Source organism: Sinocyclocheilus rhinocerous, unplaced genomic scaffold (assembly GCF_001515625.1).
Source record: "Sinocyclocheilus rhinocerous isolate Xijiao unplaced genomic scaffold, SAMN03320098_v1.1 scaffold851, whole genome shotgun sequence".
Lineage (NCBI taxonomy): Eukaryota > Metazoa > Chordata > Actinopteri > Cypriniformes > Cyprinidae > Sinocyclocheilus > Sinocyclocheilus rhinocerous.
In genome coordinates this window covers 1,072,317-1,094,503 of record NW_015624573.1, presented here as the reverse complement: position 1 = coordinate 1,094,503, position 22,187 = coordinate 1,072,317, and the positions used below count along the sequence as shown (strand labels likewise).

The 22,187-nt window shown below is 37.5% G+C and overlaps 2 protein-coding genes and 1 pseudogene across 4 annotated transcripts; 2 read left to right on the top strand and 1 right to left on the bottom strand.

Moving 5' to 3' along the window:
• The first annotated feature begins 5,749 nt into the window (after nt 1-5,749).
• On the top strand, nt 5,750-6,973 carry LOC107744758 (interferon-induced protein with tetratricopeptide repeats 1-like; annotated as a pseudogene).
• Nucleotides 6,974-10,911: 3,938 nt separating this feature from the next.
• On the top strand, nt 10,912-12,062 carry LOC107744744 (interferon-induced protein with tetratricopeptide repeats 1-like). The gene is made up of 3 exons (XM_016558561.1): nt 10,912-10,933; nt 11,028-11,100; nt 11,558-12,062. Exons 1-3 carry the CDS (start codon nt 10,912-10,914, stop codon nt 12,060-12,062), a joined length of 600 nt encoding a protein of 199 aa, XP_016414047.1.
• A 1,510-nt stretch (nt 12,063-13,572) lies between these two features.
• Nucleotides 13,573-20,679, bottom strand: LOC107744897 (monocarboxylate transporter 12-like). Of its 3 annotated transcripts, none has more exons than XM_016558733.1 (8): nt 20,589-20,679; nt 18,744-18,845; nt 17,922-18,147; nt 17,447-17,550; nt 16,633-16,776; nt 15,477-16,452; nt 14,240-14,499; nt 13,573-14,133 (listed from the first exon to the last, which is right to left on the bottom strand). In XM_016558733.1, the coding sequence occupies exons 3-8, from the start codon at nt 18,065-18,067 to the stop codon at nt 13,997-13,999; spliced, it is 1,767 nt and encodes a 588-aa protein (XP_016414219.1). In that variant the 5' UTR covers nt 18,068-18,147; nt 18,744-18,845; nt 20,589-20,679; the 3' UTR covers nt 13,573-13,996. The 3 variants fall into 3 exon arrangements, with proteins under 3 accessions (XP_016414219.1, XP_016414210.1, XP_016414202.1); XM_016558724.1 differs by lacking the exon at nt 20,589-20,679 and adding an exon at nt 19,544-19,668; XM_016558716.1 differs by lacking the exons at nt 18,744-18,845; nt 20,589-20,679 and having other exon boundaries at nt 17,922-18,214.
• Between the last annotated feature and the right edge of the window lie 1,508 nt (nt 20,680-22,187).

Here is a 22,187-nt window from a genome sequence, read left to right as displayed (position 1 = left end):
CCTCAAAGGGCTGGAGTGCCACTTCACCTGGGATCTGGGGCAATATCGAAATGAGCTCCAGGGGTTGAGGAGGAACATGCAAGAAGTGGAGCAGCAGGCGTGCATCAGACTGATCCACCATTACAACCTGCTGGGCTACATCCAACAGTCTCTCGGCTTCAACACAGAGGCGCTGAAGTACCTGCACAAAGCAGAAAGTGTGATGCAGGAGCAGGGAACGGAAGAAGCTGGAGTCCGGCTGCAGGTTAACAAAGCTAACCTGGCTTGGGTCTACTTCCTTATGGGAGAGATGGATAAGAGCAAAGGATACCTAGAAGAGGTGGAGAGGCTTCAGCGAATGCATCCTGCTCCACCTGGATGTGCTCTACACCCTGAAGTCAGTGGAGAAAAGGGCTGGACGCTGGTGAAGTTCAACAAGTCCAAGAAGCGTCAGGCGATTGATTATTTTAAGATGGCTTTGAAAGCAGAACCAGAAAGGAAGGAATGGCACAAAGGTCTTGCCATAGCCATGGGAAAGACATATAAAATTCATAATTGCTCTCCACAGCTTATGGAAGCGATTCTAAAGCAGCTTAAAATTGCACATGAGAACGAACCAAACAATTTGCTCCTTCACGCTCTTTATTTAGAAAAACAGTCTGAGGTGCAACGAGAAGACAATGAGAGACAGATGCAAGATTTACTAGAGAAAACTCTTGAAACTGGAGACCTGGAGTGTTTGGGTACTATTTTCAGGTATTTTGGAACCATTTCTGTAGATAAAGCCATTGAAGCAGCAGAGAGAGCTCGAGAAAAGTTCCCCACCTCAAATAGAGTGTTGAAATATCTGGCAAATTGCTACAAATGGAAGGTTTTCAATATGAAGGAAGACAAAATGGAAAGGAAGACATTGGCTATGAAATCCACTAAGCTGTTTGAGGAGGTTGTCAGACATTATCCTGACTCACTCAGAGAAAAGGTAGCCCTTGCATCAATGCACAAGTACGCAGGCAACAGTGAGAAAGCAAATAAGATTTACAAGCAGCTCCTGTCAGAGATAGATGATTTCCCTCCCCACAGCCAACAGTATATTTACTATAGTTATGCCTGCTATCTATACAACTGCAGACGGTTAGAAGATTCAATCAACTTTCACATGAAAGTGGCAGAAATCCCAGCTATTTCAGACGACAAACAGAAAAGCATTAAGATTCTTAAAAAAATTGGGATGAATGGCAAAAATCCTCGCTGTGAGGAAATTTGGAATTTTCTGGAAAGAATTCATATTGACGATTAAAATGTGCTTTAATGCAACAACTAGGGGTGGAACGGTTCAACCTACTCACGGTTTGTATCACAGTTTTAGAGTCACTGTTTTGGAACGGTTCGGTATGTGCTATGTTTAGGGAAAAACTATACTGTCAAATAAAAATAAAGAAAATAAGAATAATCTATCTAACTACTGGTCTTAATTTGGTTTAGTTAATTCTGTGTGAGTTGTGCATAGAATATTAATTTTGTGGCTTTACATTTCTCATAGCAACGGCAATGACAAATTATCAGACAGTGTCCCATTTCACTTTTACCCCGTATTTAAGACATTTAACCTAAAACTATATTAAGTATTTTTTTTATAAATAGATTTCCTGTATGTCTAATTGCAAGAATAAATGTATCAGCTGATAAGGAGTCATCCCTATCCAATGACATGACACACTTTGAAAATGCAGAAATTTTCCATCCTATTATCTGTAATAAAATCACTTTTTTGTATGGGAACTCATTACATCTGTTTATTGATTGTGACTTCATTTCCTGTTTCTGTTGATATGGAAAAGATCTGACTGACTTGAAATACACAATGAATCTGATGAATAGAGAGAGATCTAGCAGCAAAACAGCTGGATACAACAAAAGGAATGTTTAAAAGAGTTCAACTGTAAATAGTGGCTCATATTGAGAGTGGAGCTGAGTCTAAATGTTTGGTAACACTTTATAAGGTTGCATTAGTTAACTACATTAGTTAACATTAACGATAAAAATACTTTTAAAGCATTCATCTATCTTAGTTAATGTCAATATCAACATTTCTTAATACATTATTAAAATCAAACATTTTATGTTGATATTTAATGGAACTGGGCTAACATGAACTAAAAATTGACTAAATTGTATTTTTAAGTTGTAATTTTAAATTGTATTTTTATTGTAAACTAACATTAACAAAGATTAATAAATACTGTATCATATGTATTGCTCATTGTTACCAAAGTATTACCATTTTTTTTTATAATATGGTAAATATGCAAATCACTTCAACCTTTTGAACGGCAAGACAGTCGGTCTTGTCCACATAATATTATCAATATCACTTTGGAACACAGAGTACAAAGTACAGCATGGACATGTTGTGCTGTAAAACCGGCATCTTAGGAGTTCATGCTTGATGAAGGCAGGCTTTAAACTTTATCACTGTCATTAGGTAAACTGCGCTTTATTGAAGAAACGAAACCTAAGCCAGAATAGAAATTTCCAAGAGAAGAATCCTGAGCTGACGTGTTTAATGACTTGTTCAGGTAGATAAGCAGGTGGTTTTATGAGCTAGATCATTATAAATACAGCATGATCTCTCAGTGATTCACATAAAGAACAAATCAACACTGCTAGAAGAAACATCTCTCAAACCGGACCACCACTGACCATTATTATGGAGTAAGTTGTTTACCATTCAAATATGCAAAAATGCATGACAGATTTTTAGACTGTATGTGGGATTGTGTCAAAATATTGTAGTCTATTAAAAATGTTGATTATCTGTTCAATGGCTGCTAGATATTCTATATTTTTATGTAAACAAAAACACAACATCTTTTTTTTCTAAATGATTCTGTAACTCCAGCCTGAAACAACACCTTCAGAAGCTGGAGTGCCACTTCACCTGGGATCTGGGGCAATATCGAAATGAGCTCCAGGGGTTGAGGAGGAACATGCAAGAAGTGGAGCAGCAGGCGTGCATCAGACTGATCCACCATTACAACCTGCTGGGCTACATCCAACAGTCTCTCGGCTTCAACACAGAGGCGCTGAAGTACCTGCACAAAGCAGAAAGTGTGATGCAGGAGCAGGGAACGGAAGAAGCTGGAGTCCGGCTGCAGGTTAACAAAGCTAACCTGGCTTGGGTCTACTTCCTTATGGGAGAGATGGATAAGAGCAAAGGATACCTAGAAGAGGTGGAGAGGCTTCAGCGAATGCATCCTGCTCCACCTGGATGTGCTCTACACCCTGAAGTCAGTGGAGAAAAGGGCTGGACGCTGGTGAAGTTCAACAAGTCCAAGAAGCGTCAGGCGATTGATTATTTTAAGATGGCTTTGAAAGCAGAACCAGAAAGGAAGGAATGGCACAAAGGACTTGCCATAGCCATGAGCAGGGCATATATAAAGTCTGAATTTACTCCACAGCTGGAGGCTGAAATACTACAGCAGGTGAAAACGGCAGCAGAGATGGACCCAAATGATTTGTTCCTTCAATCCCTTTATATACTAAAAAAGTTTGAGGTGCAAGCAGAAAAAAATGATAAGGAGGTACAAGGTTTAGTAGAGAGATCCATTAATACAGGAAACTTGGGAGGGTTTGGGTTATATTCTTGAATATTTTAAGAAAATATCCATTGAGAGAGCGATTCAAGAGGGACAAAGGGTTCAGGAAAAGTTTCCCACTTCCCCTAAAGTTTTGAGAAACCTGTCAAATTTATACAAAGGGAAAGTGTTCTCTATGAAGGAAAACAGCCAGGAAAGGAAGATCTTGACTCAGACATGCATGAAGCTGTTTGAGAAGGTTGTCAAACATTACCCAGACTGTGTCAGAGGATGGTTAGCCCTTGCAACACTGCACTGTTACGCAGACAACACTAAGAGAGCCAATGAGATTTACCAGCAGCTCCTGTCAGAGAAAGATGATCTACCTCCTCATACTCAACAGTTACTGTACTATAGTTATGCGTGCCATCTACATCAGAGTAGACAGTCCAGAGACAAATCTATCAACTTTCACATGAAAGCAGCAGAAATCCAAAACATTTCAGGGGACAAACAGAAAAGCATAATGATTCTTAAACAAACTGTGAAGAATGGTAGAAACTCTCGCTGTGAGGAGATTTTGCAATTTCTAAAGACAGTTCTTAATGATGAGTAAATATTCTCTTTATTGCACTTATTCACGCAAAGTGAATAAATAAGTGTAAAGGTGCGGTCACGTTTACCATTGTTTGGTGAATTTTCTTAAGTGTTTCACCAGGAAACCATGCGTTTGAAGAAATTTGCAGTGGGTTTAAGTTGGTCTTAATTTGGTTTAGTTAATTCTGTGTGAGTTGTGCATAGAATATTAATTTTGTGGCTTTACATTTCTCATAGCAACGGCAATGACAAATTATCAGACAGTGTCCCATTTCACTTTTACCCCGTATTTAAGACATTTAACCTAAAACTATATTAAGTATTTTTTTTATAAATAGATTTCCTGTATGTCTAATTGCAAGAATAAATGTATCAGCTGATAAGGAGTCATCCCTATCCAATGACATGACACACTTTGAAAATGCAGAAATTTTCCATCCTATTATCTGTAATAAAATCACTTTTTTGTATGGGAACTCATTACATCTGTTTATTGATTGTGACTTCATTTCCTGTTTCTGTTGATATGGAAAAGATCTGACTGACTTGAAATACACAATGAATCTGATGAATAGAGAGAGATCTAGCAGCAAAACAGCTGGATACAACAAAAGGAATGTTTAAAAGAGTTCAACTGTAAATAGTGGCTCATATTGAGAGTGGAGCTGAGTCTAAATGTTTGGTAACACTTTATAAGGTTGCATTAGTTAACTACATTAGTTAACATTAACGATAAAAATACTTTTAAAGCATTCATCTATCTTAGTTAATGTCAATATCAACATTTCTTAATACATTATTAAAATCAAACATTTTATGTTGATATTTAATGGAACTGGGCTAACATGAACTAAAAATTGACTAAATTGTATTTTTAAGTTGTAATTTTAAATTGTATTTTTATTGTAAACTAACATTAACAAAGATTAATAAATACTGTATCATATGTATTGCTCATTGTTACCAAAGTATTACCATTTTTTTTTATAATATGGTAAATATGCAAATCACTTCAACCTTTTGAACGGCAAGACAGTCGGTCTTGTCCACATAATATTATCAATATCACTTTGGAACACAGAGTACAAAGTACAGCATGGACATGTTGTGCTGTAAAACCGGCATCTTAGGAGTTCATGCTTGATGAAGGCAGGCTTTAAACTTTATCACTGTCATTAGGTAAACTGCGCTTTATTGAAGAAACGAAACCTAAGCCAGAATAGAAATTTCCAAGAGAAGAATCCTGAGCTGACGTGTTTAATGACTTGTTCAGGTAGATAAGCAGGTGGTTTTATGAGCTAGATCATTATAAATACAGCATGATCTCTCAGTGATTCACATAAAGAACAAATCAACACTGCTAGAAGAAACATCTCTCAAACCGGACCACCACTGACCATTATTATGGAGTAAGTTGTTTACCATTCAAATATGCAAAAATGCATGACAGATTTTTAGACTGTATGTGGGATTGTGTCAAAATATTGTAGTCTATTAAAAATGTTGATTATCTGTTCAATGGCTGCTAGATATTCTATATTTTTATGTAAACAAAAACACAACATCTTTTTTTTCTAAATGATTCTGTAACTCCAGCCTGAAACAACACCTTCAGAAGCTGGAGTGCCACTTCACCTGGGATCTGGGGCAATATCGAAATGAGCTCCAGGGGTTGAGGAGGAACATGCAAGAAGTGGAGCAGCAGGCGTGCATCAGACTGATCCACCATTACAACCTGCTGGGCTACATCCAACAGTCTCTCGGCTTCAACACAGAGGCGCTGAAGTACCTGCACAAAGCAGAAAGTGTGATGCAGGAGCAGGGAACGGAAGAAGCTGGAGTCCGGCTGCAGGTTAACAAAGCTAACCTGGCTTGGGTCTACTTCCTTATGGGAGAGATGGATAAGAGCAAAGGATACCTAGAAGAGGTGGAGAGGCTTCAGCGAATGCATCCTGCTCCACCTGGATGTGCTCTACACCCTGAAGTCAGTGGAGAAAAGGGCTGGACGCTGGTGAAGTTCAACAAGTCCAAGAAGCGTCAGGCGATTGATTATTTTAAGGAAGCAGAAGAAGCAGAACCAGAAAGGAAGGAATGGCACAAAGGACTTGCCATAGCCATGAGCAGGGCATCTGAATTTAGAACCAAACAATTTGCTCCTTCACGCTCTTTATTTAGAAAAACAGTCTGAGGTGCAACGAGAAGACAATGAGAGACAGATGCAAGATTTACTAGAGAAAACTCTTGAAACTGGAGACCTGGAGTGTTTGGGTACTATTTTCAGGTATTTTGGAACCATTTCTGTAGATAAAGCCATTGAAGCAGCAGAGAGAGCTCGAGAAAAGTTCCCCACCTCAAATAGAGTGTTGAAATATCTGGCAAATTGCTACAAATGGAAGGTTTTCAATATGAAGGAAGACAAAATGGAAAGGAAGACATTGGCTATGAAATCCACTAAGCTGTTTGAGGAGGTTGTCAGACATTATCCTGACTCACTCAGAGAAAAGGTAGCCCTTGCATCAATGCACAAGTACGCAGGCAACAGTGAGAAAGCAAATAAGATTTACAAGCAGCTCCTGTCAGAGATAGATGATTTCCCTCCCCACAGCCAACAGTATATTTACTATAGTTATGCCTGCTATCTATACAACTGCAGACGGTTAGAAGATTCAATCAACTTTCACATGAAAGTGGCAGAAATCCCAGGTGATTCAGATGACAAACAGAAGAGCATTAAGATTCTTAAAAAAACTGGGATGAATGGCAAAAATCCTCGCTGTGAGGAAATTTTGAATTTTCTGGAAAGAATTCATATTGACGATTAAAATGTGCTTTAATGCAACAACTAGGGGTGGAACGGTTCAACCTACTCACGGTTTGTATCACAGTTTTAGAGTCACTGTTTTGGAACGGTTCGGTATGTGCTATGTTTAGGGAAAAACTATACTGTCAAATAAAAATAAAGAAAATAAGAATAATCTATCTAACTACCAGCAACAGCACAAATAAATACAACAGTGTAAAGATACAAACAAAATAAACAGTGATTTTCTGTTTTTTTAGGTAGGTCTAACATTAGTTTTTAGGTACAGAAATTGAATAAAGTAATGAAGTGTAAAACAGCATTGCGTAATTGACTGTATAAATTAAAGATTAATCTTTATTAAAGTTACAAAAACTATTCAATCAAGAGCAGTGATTGATTTCGTTGTTGTTGCTGTTTAATTAATATTAAGAAAGTGCTGTCACTTTAAAAGAATGCACTGATCCAGTGCACTGATACAGTATGTTCAGCCGGCTATGTCTGCTATAGGATACTTACCAACGACGGGCATTTTGACATAATTTTTGTGTGAATTTGTCAATTTAAACACAATACTTCAGAGAGAGCTTAATATGTGCGTGTGTTCTGAGTCGCGGGTTTGCGCGCTTCGAATGAGCGCACGCACAAATCTTCTCACTGCGCGCGCGAGCTCGCGTCCTCTGGCTCTTAAATGTTTAAACTGGCAAAGCTTAAACGAGTTTAGCTTAAACACAGATATCAACGTGTGCTGTTCAGGTCTCACCTGTGCGCGCGCGCTATCAGCACCCGGGTGATGACGGAATAAATGACTGCTCATATTCCAGCATATGGCATTCGCATTGAACGAGAGTGAATAATGGTTTGTCCAAGGTTTTTTTTTTTTTCATCGCTGTTGGTGCAATGTACTGGGAAGCCAGAATGCGCATCCATCAACAGTTATTTATAGCAAACCATATTACAGATGCGTTGTCAGATTTAAGTTGAACCGCGGTCCTAGCGCGTGCCGAATGTGGAGAACGTACGGTTCGATTTTTTTTCCGCGAACCGTTCCACCCCTAGCAACAACCCTCAAAAATCACTACGGATGATGTTCTCTCTGTTTTACCTGATGGACAAACTATAATGGAGAGATTGTGCTCTGCCAGAAAATTAGAACTTGTTGAACTTGTTGTAAAAATATGTATTTAATATTTCTCTCTTTTTACCTCTGTTGAGCTCTTTACCTATTTAATGGCATTGTGTGAAGGACTGAAGCCATTTAGGCCATTCGGCACCTATTTTAAAAGAATGTCAAAGTAAGAACATTTAACCCAGGACAATATAAATAAATAAATTAATAAATATAAATAGTTTTTCTCTGTCTAATTAAGTTCCAGAATGACAAGTGGACATTTCTTAAGTGTTTATTCAAGGATATAAACTGCAGTAATTTTCCATCCCATAAAAAAAATCACTTGTTAAATGGAACTTGTTAAGAAAAAATACATAAACCTTTATTGCTTATAATGACTTCATCTCCTATTTCTGAGTGGCGAATTGATTTTGAATACACACTGAATCTGAAATTGCCCGATGAAGATATCTAACAGCAAAAACAGGTGGAACCAACAAAATACTTTTTAAATGCATATTGACTTTGTAAACACTAGCACAAATATTCATTATAATATGGTGAATATGCAAATCTCCTCAAATGTCAGAACAGCCAATCAGAAATACAGTCGGGTCACACCCACATAACAGCATCAACATCAAAATATCCAAATGTTACTTGTAAACAAAATTTCTGGAATATATCTAATGATTATCCATGGTGCTTTATAGTCATGAAAATAAGAGTTTGGTTTGATTCAGTAAAACCTGGTACTACAACACAGTGATTCATGTGAATTATGATACAAAACAGCTTGCATTTGTGGTAAACCACGTGAGAACTTTGTACCAGAACACCATTATGCATTATGTTTGAGGAACAAGTCTCTAGACTTTTACCACTATCATTAGGAGTTGGAGTTGCCATGTCCTCGGAAAAGTGGTTAATTTCCCAGCATTTCTCGAGGCTTAGAATGCACGCTGCTGGTCGATGCAAATAAGGTGCAGGGGAAAAAATGTCAAGACAAGTGTGACAGCGCCATAATGTGTGCTACATGGTTCAAAAAGACTTGATACATTAACACACACACAAACAAACTAACAATAAATACATAACAATAATAGTAACATTCAGAGGTTGCTTGTGAAGGCTCCACTGTCACAGAGTGTCTTTCAGTGAAAACGAAAACATATGCAGAACAGAAACTACTGGGAGGGGGATCAGGGTGTAATACAGAAAATGTTTTGCTAATAATAATTTCATCCGTGTGTATTTTCAAAGCCATATATAGGCCTAGTAAAGAACGGTAACAGGAGCTAAAAAGAACAGTTCGTTTCTTCTGCTGTTTTTATTTTTTATTTTATTCTAGCTTCTTATTCAGTTTTTAACTTTTCCTTTTGTAAAAAATCTCTTTTGAGCTTAAATTTACTCAAAATAACTTCAAATAAAATATTTATTCATTTGATTTTGTTCCACCTATAATTTGAGGAATTTAACCATTATAGGCTACACTAGGTGTTATAGCTTAGCTACGACTCTGAGTAGTATGAAAAGTAGCTCGTTTTAAACCTTTAAAAGTATCCAACGTCGATGATGTTCCGTTTGTGTGTCCGTGCCGTTAAGTTTTGGCAAGTAGCCTACATAGCCAAAACTCTAGATGGCGGCGTTGACTACAGGAGCAAGGCGGACGCAGTCACGCAGACGACGTTGTTTGTTTATTGATTGATTGACTGCTTGATTGATTACAAATGATACACTACAAGACAGATGACAACCAACAACGTAAAGCACATCTACCATAAATATAATATAATAATTTACCCTTTTAATAGTGGTTTTATACAGAAAATATTTCATTCTGAGGTGGATCCGTGTGGCTTTTGTGGAAAAGTAAATTTATCTGAGGAATTAAATAGTTAGGTTATAATCAAGGACTAATCTAATATGAATAGCCTACTTCTCCCTTTAATAAAAGCCGATTGTGTTGCACTATAGGCCAAACTACGCCTTTTTAAAGTCTATTTGCAAACAGTTGTCTCCAGCTTGTCTAAAATAATTAGTCCTTGTTCGACTTTGGAACTAGAATAATTAAACCGTGCTTCCATAGATGGTGATAAATTAGCTTTACTCTTTTAGTCAAAAACTAGGATTCGTATTTCGGGCCAAAAACGTTTCTACTGTAATCCCATTGATACTTGGTGACTTTCCTTTGGACATTTGAGTAATAGCAATATCTAATTCTGAATTATCAGTATCAGCTTCCATCATTTTTCTAAAATCACTGTCTATAATAGGAACTTTATATTTTAAGAAAGGAAAACATCACCATCTCTTATTAAATCTCGAAAAAAAAAAAAAAAAAAAAAAAAACTATTAGTGGCCTTGTTAGTGTAACCAATAAACATTAATCAATATATAATTACATAAGTTAGATTCAAGAATCACCATAATCCAGTAGCCCTTACTATTGCCTGAACTTGCAATAATTGTATTCAATTAAACAAAAATGCGACCCCTGCTGAATGGGAAGTTCCATGAGAAAATAAAGTGTCTCTCTCCACCACTGATCTAAATCAGTGGTCTCCACCCCATTGTGACTTTCAAAATCTCACATCTACATTAGTTGAATGCGAAAGAAACAATTAACTTTTACTTGCTTCTTTCCAAAAAAAAAGTGCCATTTAAAGATAACAGAGAAAGAGACAAAGAACTGAAATGAACTGCAATGATATTATTCCTCTTATTCTAGATTCAGATGTTTATGTGCCTTATATTTCAGTACTCTCCTCACAAAAATAAAAATTACAGCTCAAACCAGGCACATCACTGCATTCACCATGGAGGAAGCAGTTACTCTCTGACCATTAATGACTGCATTCCTTCTTGCAGGTATGTTGTTCTTCTTTGTCATGCTTCCATGTCGAGCATGAGCTCTCTGTCCTTGCAAAAATCCTCTCTGAAGCTGATTTTTCCCTTCATGCAGACTGGTGCATGTATGATCCTTCATACCACGTTGTGTACAGTTTTTATGCCAAACTGGATGATGATATGACGAGGTCCTTCTCTCTTCGTTTTTTTGAAGTTGTTCTGGAGATTGAGGGACGATTGTCACAGAATATCAATCATGAAACTTTTTTTCCCTATGCTTCTGTCACTCATTTGGGCCCAGGACTTTTGAGAGGGGTGTGAGGCATTGTCTGCTGTCGTACATCTTTAACAGACAATACTTCAAACTCCATGAAGTCCAAAGTTTCCTCACAAGCTGAAGCTGCCGACACATATACATGTTACACTTACAAGGACAGAGGCTCACACTGAAGTAACTTTAAAATACACTAAATAAACAAAAACACTAAATAAATACAAATGCTACACTTTTGCAGTCACCGTAAACCAAGAATAAACGGGTTCTTTGACCCAATCTGTTCTCTGGCATTATATGAGAATAGGTGAACTTTATTGGGTGAATAGCATTTGTGCATTACTGTTCATTAATGAAGCTCTCTCTTTCAGTTCTCCTCTGAAATGCACCCTTGAGAAGCTGGAGTGCCACTTCACCTGGGATCTGGGGTGCAATAAAAATGAGCTCCAAGAGTTAGAGAGAAACATACAAGACATCTTAGAGCAGGGATGCACCAGGCTAGTTCACCATTACAACCTGCTGGGCTACATCCAACAGACTCTCGGCTTCAACACAGAGGCGCTGAAGTACCTGCATAAAGCAGAAAGTGTGATGCAGGAGCAGGGAACAGAAGAAGCTGGAGTCTGGCTGCAGGTTAACAAGGCTAACCTGGCTTGGGTCTACTTCTTTATGGGAGAGATGGATAAGAGAAAAGGATACCTAGAAGAGGTGGAGAGTTTTCTGGGAATGCATCCTGCTCCACCTGGATGTGCTCTACACCCTGAAGTCAGTGGAGAAAAGGGCTGGACGCTGGTGAAGTTCAACAAGTCCAAGAAGCGTCAGGCGATTTATTATTTTAAGATGGCTTTAAAAGCAGAACCAGAAAGGAAGGAATGAATGGCACAAAGGTCTTGCCAAAGCAATGAGCAAGGGTTACAGAAAATCTGAATTCACTCCAGAGCTGAATGCTGAAATTTTAGAGCAGTTGTAAAAGGCAATAGCGATAGACTCAAATGATTTGTTCCTTCAGTTCCTTTAAATACTGAAAAAGTCTGAGGTGCAAGCAGAAAACAATGATGAAGAAATACAAATTTTACTAGAGAGAACCCCTTTCAAACCAAAAACATGGAGGGATTGCCAGGCATTTTTCAGTATTACAGAAAAGATTCCACAGAGAAAGGTTTTCAAGGAGAAAGGGTTCGAGAAAATTTACCCACCTCTACTAAAGTTCTTAGAATTGTAGCTAATTTATACAAATGGAAGGTTTTCTTGATGAAGGATGACAGTGAGGAAAGGGAGACTTTGGCTAGGAAATCCATTGAGCTGTTTGAGGAGGTTGTCAGACATTATCCCGATCGTCTCAAAGTAAAGTTAGCCCTTGCATTGCTTATTGCATTTAATTATAACTACTGTTCACATGTGAATATAAAACACTTTTATAACTGCTTTCCTTTGAGACCTTTATTTCTGAAAAGTGGATATACAGATGTGTTGATGTCCTGCTGTTTCAAATAGATAAACATTTATTATAAAACACTGATTCGTTTAATTGATTTCTCATTTCTACTTGATCAGATCTGCCTGCTTTGTTGATTTTGAAACTTTGTGTTTACTGTTTGCAATAATATGCAAATTAAAAATCTTTTCTCACAAATAAGTGATTTTCAAACATTAGAAATGTATGTTTTCTTTTCACATTTTCCAAAGAACTTTAGCTTGCCAATGGAGAGACTGAAGATACATTGTGACAAACTGAAAATGATCTATTGTAACAGTGTTCCAGCACAAAACAAGAGTCACAAGGTATTTGATGTACTTTCTAAAAGTTTAAATCAAGAGATTACATATAATTTGTTTCTCTTCTTGTCGAATACCCATAATTCTTTTCGAAGGGAGAATATTGTCCATGATCTTTATATGAAATACAGGTTATCTGATACTGTTATATATAGCATCTCATATTATTCTTGTTGCCCTGACATTTAGCCATTTTTCAATCCATAAAGTCTATTCACCAAGGCATTCTCTGAATGGCTCACACAGAATATCCAAGTCCAAAGAAAGCTTTGTAGATTGATGCATAATTAGAAAAAATCCATCGCATTTTGCCATATTTAAAAACGTAGTATTGAAAACATTTAACATAAAATATGTACACAAGTTTGGGGTCAGTAAGATTTTTTTTTTTTTTTGAAGGAAATTAAAACTTTTATTCAGCAAATTATTCCATCACAAGAATAAATTACATTTTACAATATATTAAAATAAAAATTCAAGTGTAATAATATGTCAATATTTGTAATAATATTGCTTTTTTATTGTATTTTGATAAAACAAATACAGCCTTGGTGAGCGTAAGAGACTTTTTTTTAAAAATCAAAATCTTACAGACCCTAAACTTCTGAACGGTAGTGTACATTATAAAAACACTGAGCTGTGAATGAAGCAGTGTACATGTAACTATTGAGCAAAGCACATCTGATCATTTCTCTGACTAGCCAATCAGATATCAGCTGAGAGAGACACATTAAAATAACAAATAAGTATCAAATACAAAACTAATTTCCTTTGTAGCAAACACGCTTTTAACCAATTGGAACATAAATCCTGCATTTCAGTAGTAGAGCAGTGTGTTCTTTTGGTCAGTTCTGTGTTCATTAATGCTACAAAAGAGCATGTATTTGTGGCAATCACTCTGACTGATATAAGCTTCAGATCAGGAACACGTGAAAACCATTTTTAACTCTGGAGGGGCACTTTCATGTTTCTTGACATCAATGTCGCAGTATTTTTCTACTGCTTTAGAAATCTCCATTGTACCTGATTGTGAGTCAGTTTAAGCAAGAGCTTCCTCTAGTGCAACGGATGATAACTCTCACAGCAGCCAGAATCACAGCACTGCAGATCAGAGCGACTCCACTGAGGACGAATGTAGCTGTGTAGGAACCTGTATGATCCACTAGCCAACCTAAGAGAGAGAGAAAACACTAATTTCATAAAACACTAATTTAGTTAAATAGTTTAATTTAATTTACATATCATTCAGTTAAATAGAGAGTGGAAAATCTGGTGACCTCCAATAGGTGGGCTGATGAGGTAGGGGATGGCGTGAAGAAAGTAAACAACTCCCAGAGCTGAGGTCAGGTGGGTGGAGCTGACGGTGTCAGAGGTCACCACAGGAATAAGTGCCACGTAAGCTCCATCAAAGCAGCCGTAGATGAGAGAAAAGGGGACGAGCAGGGAAAAACCATTCAGCAGAGGCAGAAAGAGACAACTCAGCCCTTCTGACCCCACAGCCAGCATGTAACTCACCACCCTATATGGCCTCAAACACCTGAACACAACACACATAGATACAGATCAAACCACAGTGTGAAGGATAGGAATTGTGAAGAATTACAATAGCAGTGGTGCAGTATCATTGAATAAGTAGTGCAGGAATCTCTACTCTTGTTTCGAGTGAGAATTTTATCTCAGTAGCCATTTATGAGCACTATTAATAGCACACCTTTTAGTCAAGCTTTTAAAAACTCACAGTGTACACTAAAGTCTCATGCTGTCCCAGACACCAATATTTTAATGATTCAGAACATATGAATTACTGTGTGGCCAGGTAAGATTTCAGCATGGAGAAAACAGAGCTCACTGCGAGTGTGTATCAGCACTGTTTGTTGTTTGCTTTTGGTATCTGTTTGAGCGTTTGGACCCAGAAAAGGTGATAGGGTTGATTTCCAATCGTACTGAATGTATAGATTTAATCTACCTTAGAAGACATGAATATGAATTTAAAAACAGATTACAATATCACATTTTTTATGCCTACCTCCACAGGTTTTATAAAGTTAACAGGCGTCTAGTGTAGATGTAGCTCTTAAAGGGATAGTTCACCCAAAAATTAAAATTCTGTCATTAATTACTCACCCTCATGTCGTTCCAAATCTTCGGAACACAAATTAAGATATTTTCATTGTTTTTGATTTCTTTGCACACAAAAAGTATTCTCATAGCTTGGTCAAATTACAGTTGAACCACTGATGTCACATGGACTATTTTAACGATGTCCTTACTACGTTTCTGGGTCTGGGAACATTTCAGTTGCATTGCTGTCTATGCAGGGTCAGAAAGCTCTCGGATTTCATAAAAAATATCTTAATTTGTGCTCCACAGATAAACAAAGGTCTTACAGTTTGGAACAACATGAGGGTGAGTAATTAATGACAGAATTTTCATTTTTGGGGGAACTATCCCTTTAAATGTCTATAATATTGCAATTTATGGGAGAGTTAGCAAAAAATCACAACAAACTCTTACTTTCTATCTGCAATCCATCCAAAAGTGATAGTACCGACAATCCCTGACACTCCAAGTATGGACATGAGTAATGCTGCCTGCTGAGGGCTGACACCTGCACTCAGGGAATATGGCACAAGATACACAAATGGCACACTGCAACCATATGCAAGGAACAGGAAGGACACCAACAGCAATAAGAAGTCTGGTATCAACAGGAAGGAATATTCTCTCAATACTGTTTTTCTTATGATAGACCATACATTGTCCCTGGACTGCTTCAGTAATTTTGTGTTTGCCACTTTTGACTGTGCCAAAGTATTGTGATTAGTGTTTGATTCTGGGAAAGTTGTGCCCTCTTGGTTGGTTGGCAAACAGTCCAAAGGCAAGTCACCTGATTGTACTAAAGCTGGGACTGAGATGTCTGTATCTGAGCACTTTGGCTTTGATTCTTTGTCCCATTCATCTGTGCTTCTGGTCACAGTCTCTGAGTCTTCCTGTCTAAGGTTTATTTCCACATTGGAGTGGGTTTGCTTTGCATCAGAAGGCTCTGACTGCATCCGTTCTTTTCCATCGCTCTGCATATTCTCAGCATGTTCATTTTCCCCACTCTTTTCCATATTCGTAAGTTTTACCTCCACCGATCTCTGTTCCTGTGCACTCACTTCCATATTGTGGCCTGCATCAGCAAGTTTCACATTTAGGAAATCAACCTTTTTGGCACCCTCCAAGTCCATCTCTTTCTGTCTCCCGCTTTGACCTTCCAAAGGCCTCATAAGTGCTCCACAGACACACAGGTGGGACACCAAACCCCCCAGAATGAGCAGCGCACCCCTCCAGGAGAAGAGCTCAATGAGGAGTTGGACAGCGGGTGCTAGTATGAAGGTTCCGATGCCGCTGCCTGACATGGCGATCCCGTAAGCCAGCGCTTTTCTCTCGCTGAAGTAAGAACCCACCATGGCAATTGCAGGAGTGTAGCTTAGAGCAAATCCCACACCTGTGCAGAGAATCAGATAGGTTAGTATACATGACTACAGACATGCCTGCCTAGTTTGTTGCAAATTGATATAATAATTGCAGGGCAAGGTGACTACAATAGCTTCCCCAAATTATGATTATCGGTGCAGTTGAAATAAAAGCTTGTATGCTGGTGTATGTGTGCAAATCTGAATCAAACCTGTAAGAACACCCAGTGTGAGATACAGGAACTCCACACTGGTGGCCAGTGAGCTGAGCAGCAGGCCGGCAGCGGAAAGAAGCCCACCAAACATGATAGCTATACGAGAAGAGAGGCGGTTCCCTATATAACTACCCAGTGGAGCTATAAAGAGAATGAGAAAAAGAATGAAGAGAAAGTGGTGGATAGCAAGATAAATATTGAATATTAACTGATAAATATACAATATCAACCTATACCAATAAATAAAATAATATTATTTAAGACACTGCTTTCTAAAACAATTTATTCTAAAAAATAAAAAAAAAACAGCCTAAAAATGTGTTTCAACAGATGTCAACAAGACATTTATTAAATTACACTGGAAAAGCTAGCTCCTTAAGGTGACATCTGCATATGTTTTTATTAACCTCTACAGTGCTTTTAAGAATATGTTTATCTTTATGATATATTTATCAATAAATATGTATTGATATGTGTATGTAATCTCAAACATTTGACAAATACTATGATATCTAACTGCTTAAACTAAGTAAAATAATTGTGAAAAACAGATACCACAAGATATAACCAAGGCCCTTACATAAATATGAAAATGTGTTTCTGTGAACATTCTTTCTCACCAGCAGCAAGATAAATCTGGTTTAGAGTGGACTATGCACTGTAAACCTGTCAACAGAGACTTTTTTTTTTAAACAAAGTTCTCCTAAAATCAATATAGTTTTATACAGTTTGAGCTGCCACCTTTGAGTCAGAGAGTTTTTCTATAGAGAGAACATTGGGGATTTTTTTTTTATTTTGGCATTAGTCTTACCACACAACATTGTGGTGCAGTCCAGCAGAGAGTGTATCCATGCAGTTGCAGAATAATCTCTGGAAAAGTATGACTGGAATTCCACAAAAAAGATGGAAACACACCTGCAACCAGCATGAGAAAGTGCAGATTTGAGAAAGCAATATGATAAAGGTCTTCTGGTGCTTAGAGCAACATTCATTTTATTCCTTTTAAGCACAACATCTAAAACTGGGTATTACTCCTGGGGTAGTTATTCTGCTTATTTAATGATTTAATATTAAAAGACATGAGTAATTCAGTCTTGGCTAGTGGCTCAGAATTTAAAAACATAAGAGAACATAAGAATCTTGGTTGAGTTTAAAGGCCATTTCTGCAGCTTTTAGTTTAATTTAGGCTCACATTAAACTTGCAAAAACTGAAGTGACATGAGGGTATCACCTTAATTCTTGGTAAAAAAAAAAAAAAACTGATCCTGGGGGAGTCATGAACTAACCTAGTGACTGCACGTGTGCAGACAGTGGTGAGGAAACATCCGGCTACGATCATCCAGCCCCATCCGCCATCAGGAGCGGCCGCTGAATGTGGAGTTTTTTCACTCATCTCTAGACTTCTGCTGGACAAGATGCTTCCTCTCTTCATCCTCTCCCTCACTCTCTCACTTCTTTCAGCCTCTTGTTTCCTCTTCTGTCCAGTTTCAGCTGGTTTTGCTCTCTCTGGCTCTGTTTGGGACAAATTTACTTGCTGTTTTTCTCTTGCTTTCATATATAAGGAGTTTCTAAATGTCATCAAGCTAAATCTGCAGGAGAAACAGAACATTTTTTAAACTTTAGCCTTCTTCTCAAAATGTATGTGCAATCTAAATCAGTCTGTGTGAAATAAATCTCAATTTTTATTGTGAACTTACCTCAAATTACACTGTGGTGCTTTTGATTAAATACTAAAAATGTATCACTTATGTCTCTGAGATAAAAGGGATAGTTCAGCCAGAAAATTAACATTCTTGTCATCATTTGCTCACCCTCATGAACGTGTGAATGCTATGGTTAGTGAGTACGAGCAAAATAAAGAAATTAGAGCCTGTCTGAGTCTGCCACATAAACACTCCATGATACAGAGTGTGACCAAGTTACTACACACACACTAGTCTGGTCCAAAGGGAGGCAAGGAACACAGTGTGTCTTCATCAATTCCAAGAGAGAGGGCCAAAAACTAATTCATGGGGCAAAAGTAGTTACTTTATTGCAAAAATCATCAGACATGGAACAAAGACATGGAAAAAACAACTTTGTGCTGGACTTGATTGGTATAGACTCACCTCAATCTATGTCCGTTAAACCACAGTCAGAATTTATGCGATGACTCAGTCTTCAAATTAAAGACTCAACAGACCGCCTCACTGAAGGTACATCTTCTGAAACTTGAAAAATTAGAGATAGTCATTAAAAAAACATCTTACTAACCCAAACATTTGAAATAGACTACTGTTCAAATGTTTGGGTCAGTAAGATGTTTTTTAAAATGTATTTTTAAGCAATTAATGCTTTTATTCAGCACTAAATTGATCAAAAGTGGCAGTAAAGACATTACAGAGTTACAAAAGACTTCTATTTCAAATAAATGCAGTTCTTTTTAACTTTCTGTTCACCAAAAAAATCCTGAAAAAAATGTATCACTGTTTCCACAAAAATAAGCAGCACAACTGTTGTCAACAGTGATAATAACAAGAAATGCTGATATATATATATATATATCAATAACCAAAGGAACGTACTATGCATATCCTGTAAGTGATAAACACTTCATAAACATAGAGCAAAAAACAGACATGGGAGTATTGAATAACTGCAACCAGCTGAATAGTTGAATTAACATTGAATAGTTGGAACCAGGAGAGGTCAGAAGAGTGAATGTAAAAATAATCTTTCTGGATCAATACAGGTACAAGCATAAAATGTCTTTACAAAACATTAGCTAGACAAATAATTATGAATTAGCAGATGAGAAGAGTCATAACAGTTGTGTACAATCCCTTGGGGAGTATTCTCAACAACATACAAACAAACAAACAAAATACATGACTGAACGTTTGAAGAGGTCAAAGAGAAACGAACTTACTCTGAAACACACTTCCCAGTGTACAGAATCTAGAGCAGACGAGGAACAAAAACAACCGCTGCTCTCCTCCAAAGTGCGGTGGAACACATTGGCGCACATGGCTCTGCATCACTGCGCGGCGTGCGCGCTTGGACAGAACAACAGGGCGGAAAACAACCAGCCAACGGGTGGAAGTACAGGGGACCTCTTACTTGCTTTCATATCTGAGGTCTAAACTACCGTTAACTGCAGTCCCGGGTCGGATATTTGCCATGTTTTCCCTCTCTCTCACACCACCCTGTGTGCATATTATACAATGACTTTCAGGGGGGGTCGACTATTTTAATAGAATTTCAATAGGACGTTTTCAGGACACAAGTCAGATAGTCATTAAAAAAACATCTTACTAACCCAAACATTTGAAATAGACTACTGTTCAAATGTTTGGGTCAGTAAGATGTTTTTTAAAATGTATTTTTAAGCAATTAATGCTTTTATTCAGCACTAAATTGATCAAAAGTGGCAGTAAAGACATTACAGAGTTACAAAAGACTTCTATTTCAAATAAATGCAGTTCTTTTTAACTTTCTGTTCACCAAAAAAATCCTGAAAAAAATGTATCACTGTTTCCACAAAAATAAGCAGCACAACTGTTGTCAACAGTGATAATAACAAGAAATGCTGATATATATATATATATATCAATAACCAAAGGAACGTACTATGCATATCCTGTAAGTGATAAACACTTCATAAACATAGAGCAAAAAACAGACATGGGAGTATTGAATAACTGCAACCAGCTGAATAGTTGAATTAACATTGAATAGTTGGAACCAGGAGAGGTCAGAAGAGTGAATGTAAAAATAATCTTTCTGGATCAATACAGGTACAAGCATAAAATGTCTTTACAAAACATTAGCTAGACAAATAATTATGAATTAGCAGATGAGAAGAGTCATAACAGTTGTGTACAATCCCTTGGGGAGTATTCTCAACAACATACAAACAAACAAACAAAATACATGACTGAACGTTTGAAGAGGTCAAAGAGAAACGAACTTACTCTGAAACACACTTCCCAGTGTACAGAATCTAGAGCAGACGAGGAACAAAAACAACCGCTGCGCACCTCCAAAGTGCGGTGGAACACATTGGCGCACATGGCTCTGCATCACTGCGCGGCGTGCGCGCTTGGACAGAACAACAGGGCGGAAAACAACCAGCCAACGGGTGGAAGTACAGGGGACCTCTTACTTGCTTTCATGTCTGAGGTCTAAACTACCGTTAACTGCAGTCCCGGGTCGGATATTTGCCATGTTTTCCCTCTCTCACACACCACCCTGTGTGCATATTATACAATGACTTTCAGGGGGGGTCGACTATTTTAATAGAATTTCAATAGGACGTTTTCAGGACACAGTCTGTTGAGGTTCGTCTCGAGCAACTCAAGCGCTCTTTTGGTCAAACTCAGTAGCCTACATTTAGCTGTCAACTTAAAAATCATTTTATATCTACACTAAAGTTCCTTAAGGTATATTTAAAATGTAAAACCTATCTAAATCAATAATAGTTTTAGTTTTGTCCGATGATGACCCTAAAAAGTACTACTGTAGCCTACTCCTCAGCAAAATTATTTAGCCTATGTCCGCGACTGTTTATCGTCGGTAAAAATACAAGCCCAAAATGTCTTGTAAACTAACTTTTGTGATTACTTAAGTGTTTGAAAATTCAAAACCGAGACATATATTGGTATGTAAAAAGAATATGTACTTTTAAGACCCCACCCCCACCGTTTGTTTTGAGTTCTTAGGGTTCAAGCTATAGCTTTAAGGGGGCCAGTCAGGAGATAACAGGAGAACAGCGGTTTGCCTATGCATATTACCCTAGGGGGCAAGGTGAGCCACTCATTTGCTTTTGAAAAGCATTTATCTAGTAAGTTTTTAGGAGGTAATGAATGGTTCAATTGTACCTAACATTTTTGTCCTCGTTCCCTTTCTCATGTTCAGTTTAGTAAGTAGCCTACCCTACATTTGCATTATCAATGTGTTAAGACAAAATCGTAAAATAATAAAACACAAAATCGTAAATAATACAATTTAAACTTTATTATTCTTTCAAATGTTCTTGCATAACAGCATCCAATTAAACCCAGTGAATCACACAGACATCAACTCTCTCATATTTTCTTAAAGCCACAAATTTCAACACGGTGTGGCTTTAATGACATCTGAGAGGTGAAAAACAAAGACAGGAATATTTACATGTTTCTACAATCGAATATAACAGCAGAAAGTATCCATTAAAGTAACATCAAACCAGCAACTCAAAGGATAATTTGTTTAAAAATGTCAGTAGGAATTAAAAGAAAACACCCAGATACAGAAAAAGAACAATAATGTTTCAAAAGCCCCTTTTCTCTCTTTATAACAGTGTTACTGACAAAAAAGGCAGACAGGACGCGAGCAGCTAGTTTCTAACCCTCTCTTAACCAAGCTGCTTTTAGCCAACAACATTCAGCGCAACTGACTTTACTGCATAGCAAGTAAAGTCAGGAGTGAAAGGTCACCTTTCAGAGGAAGAGAACCATATGCATTAATATGATCTGTAAGGATTTGTATTAGTACAACCGTCTATGATATAGACTAATACAGCTTTTAAACTT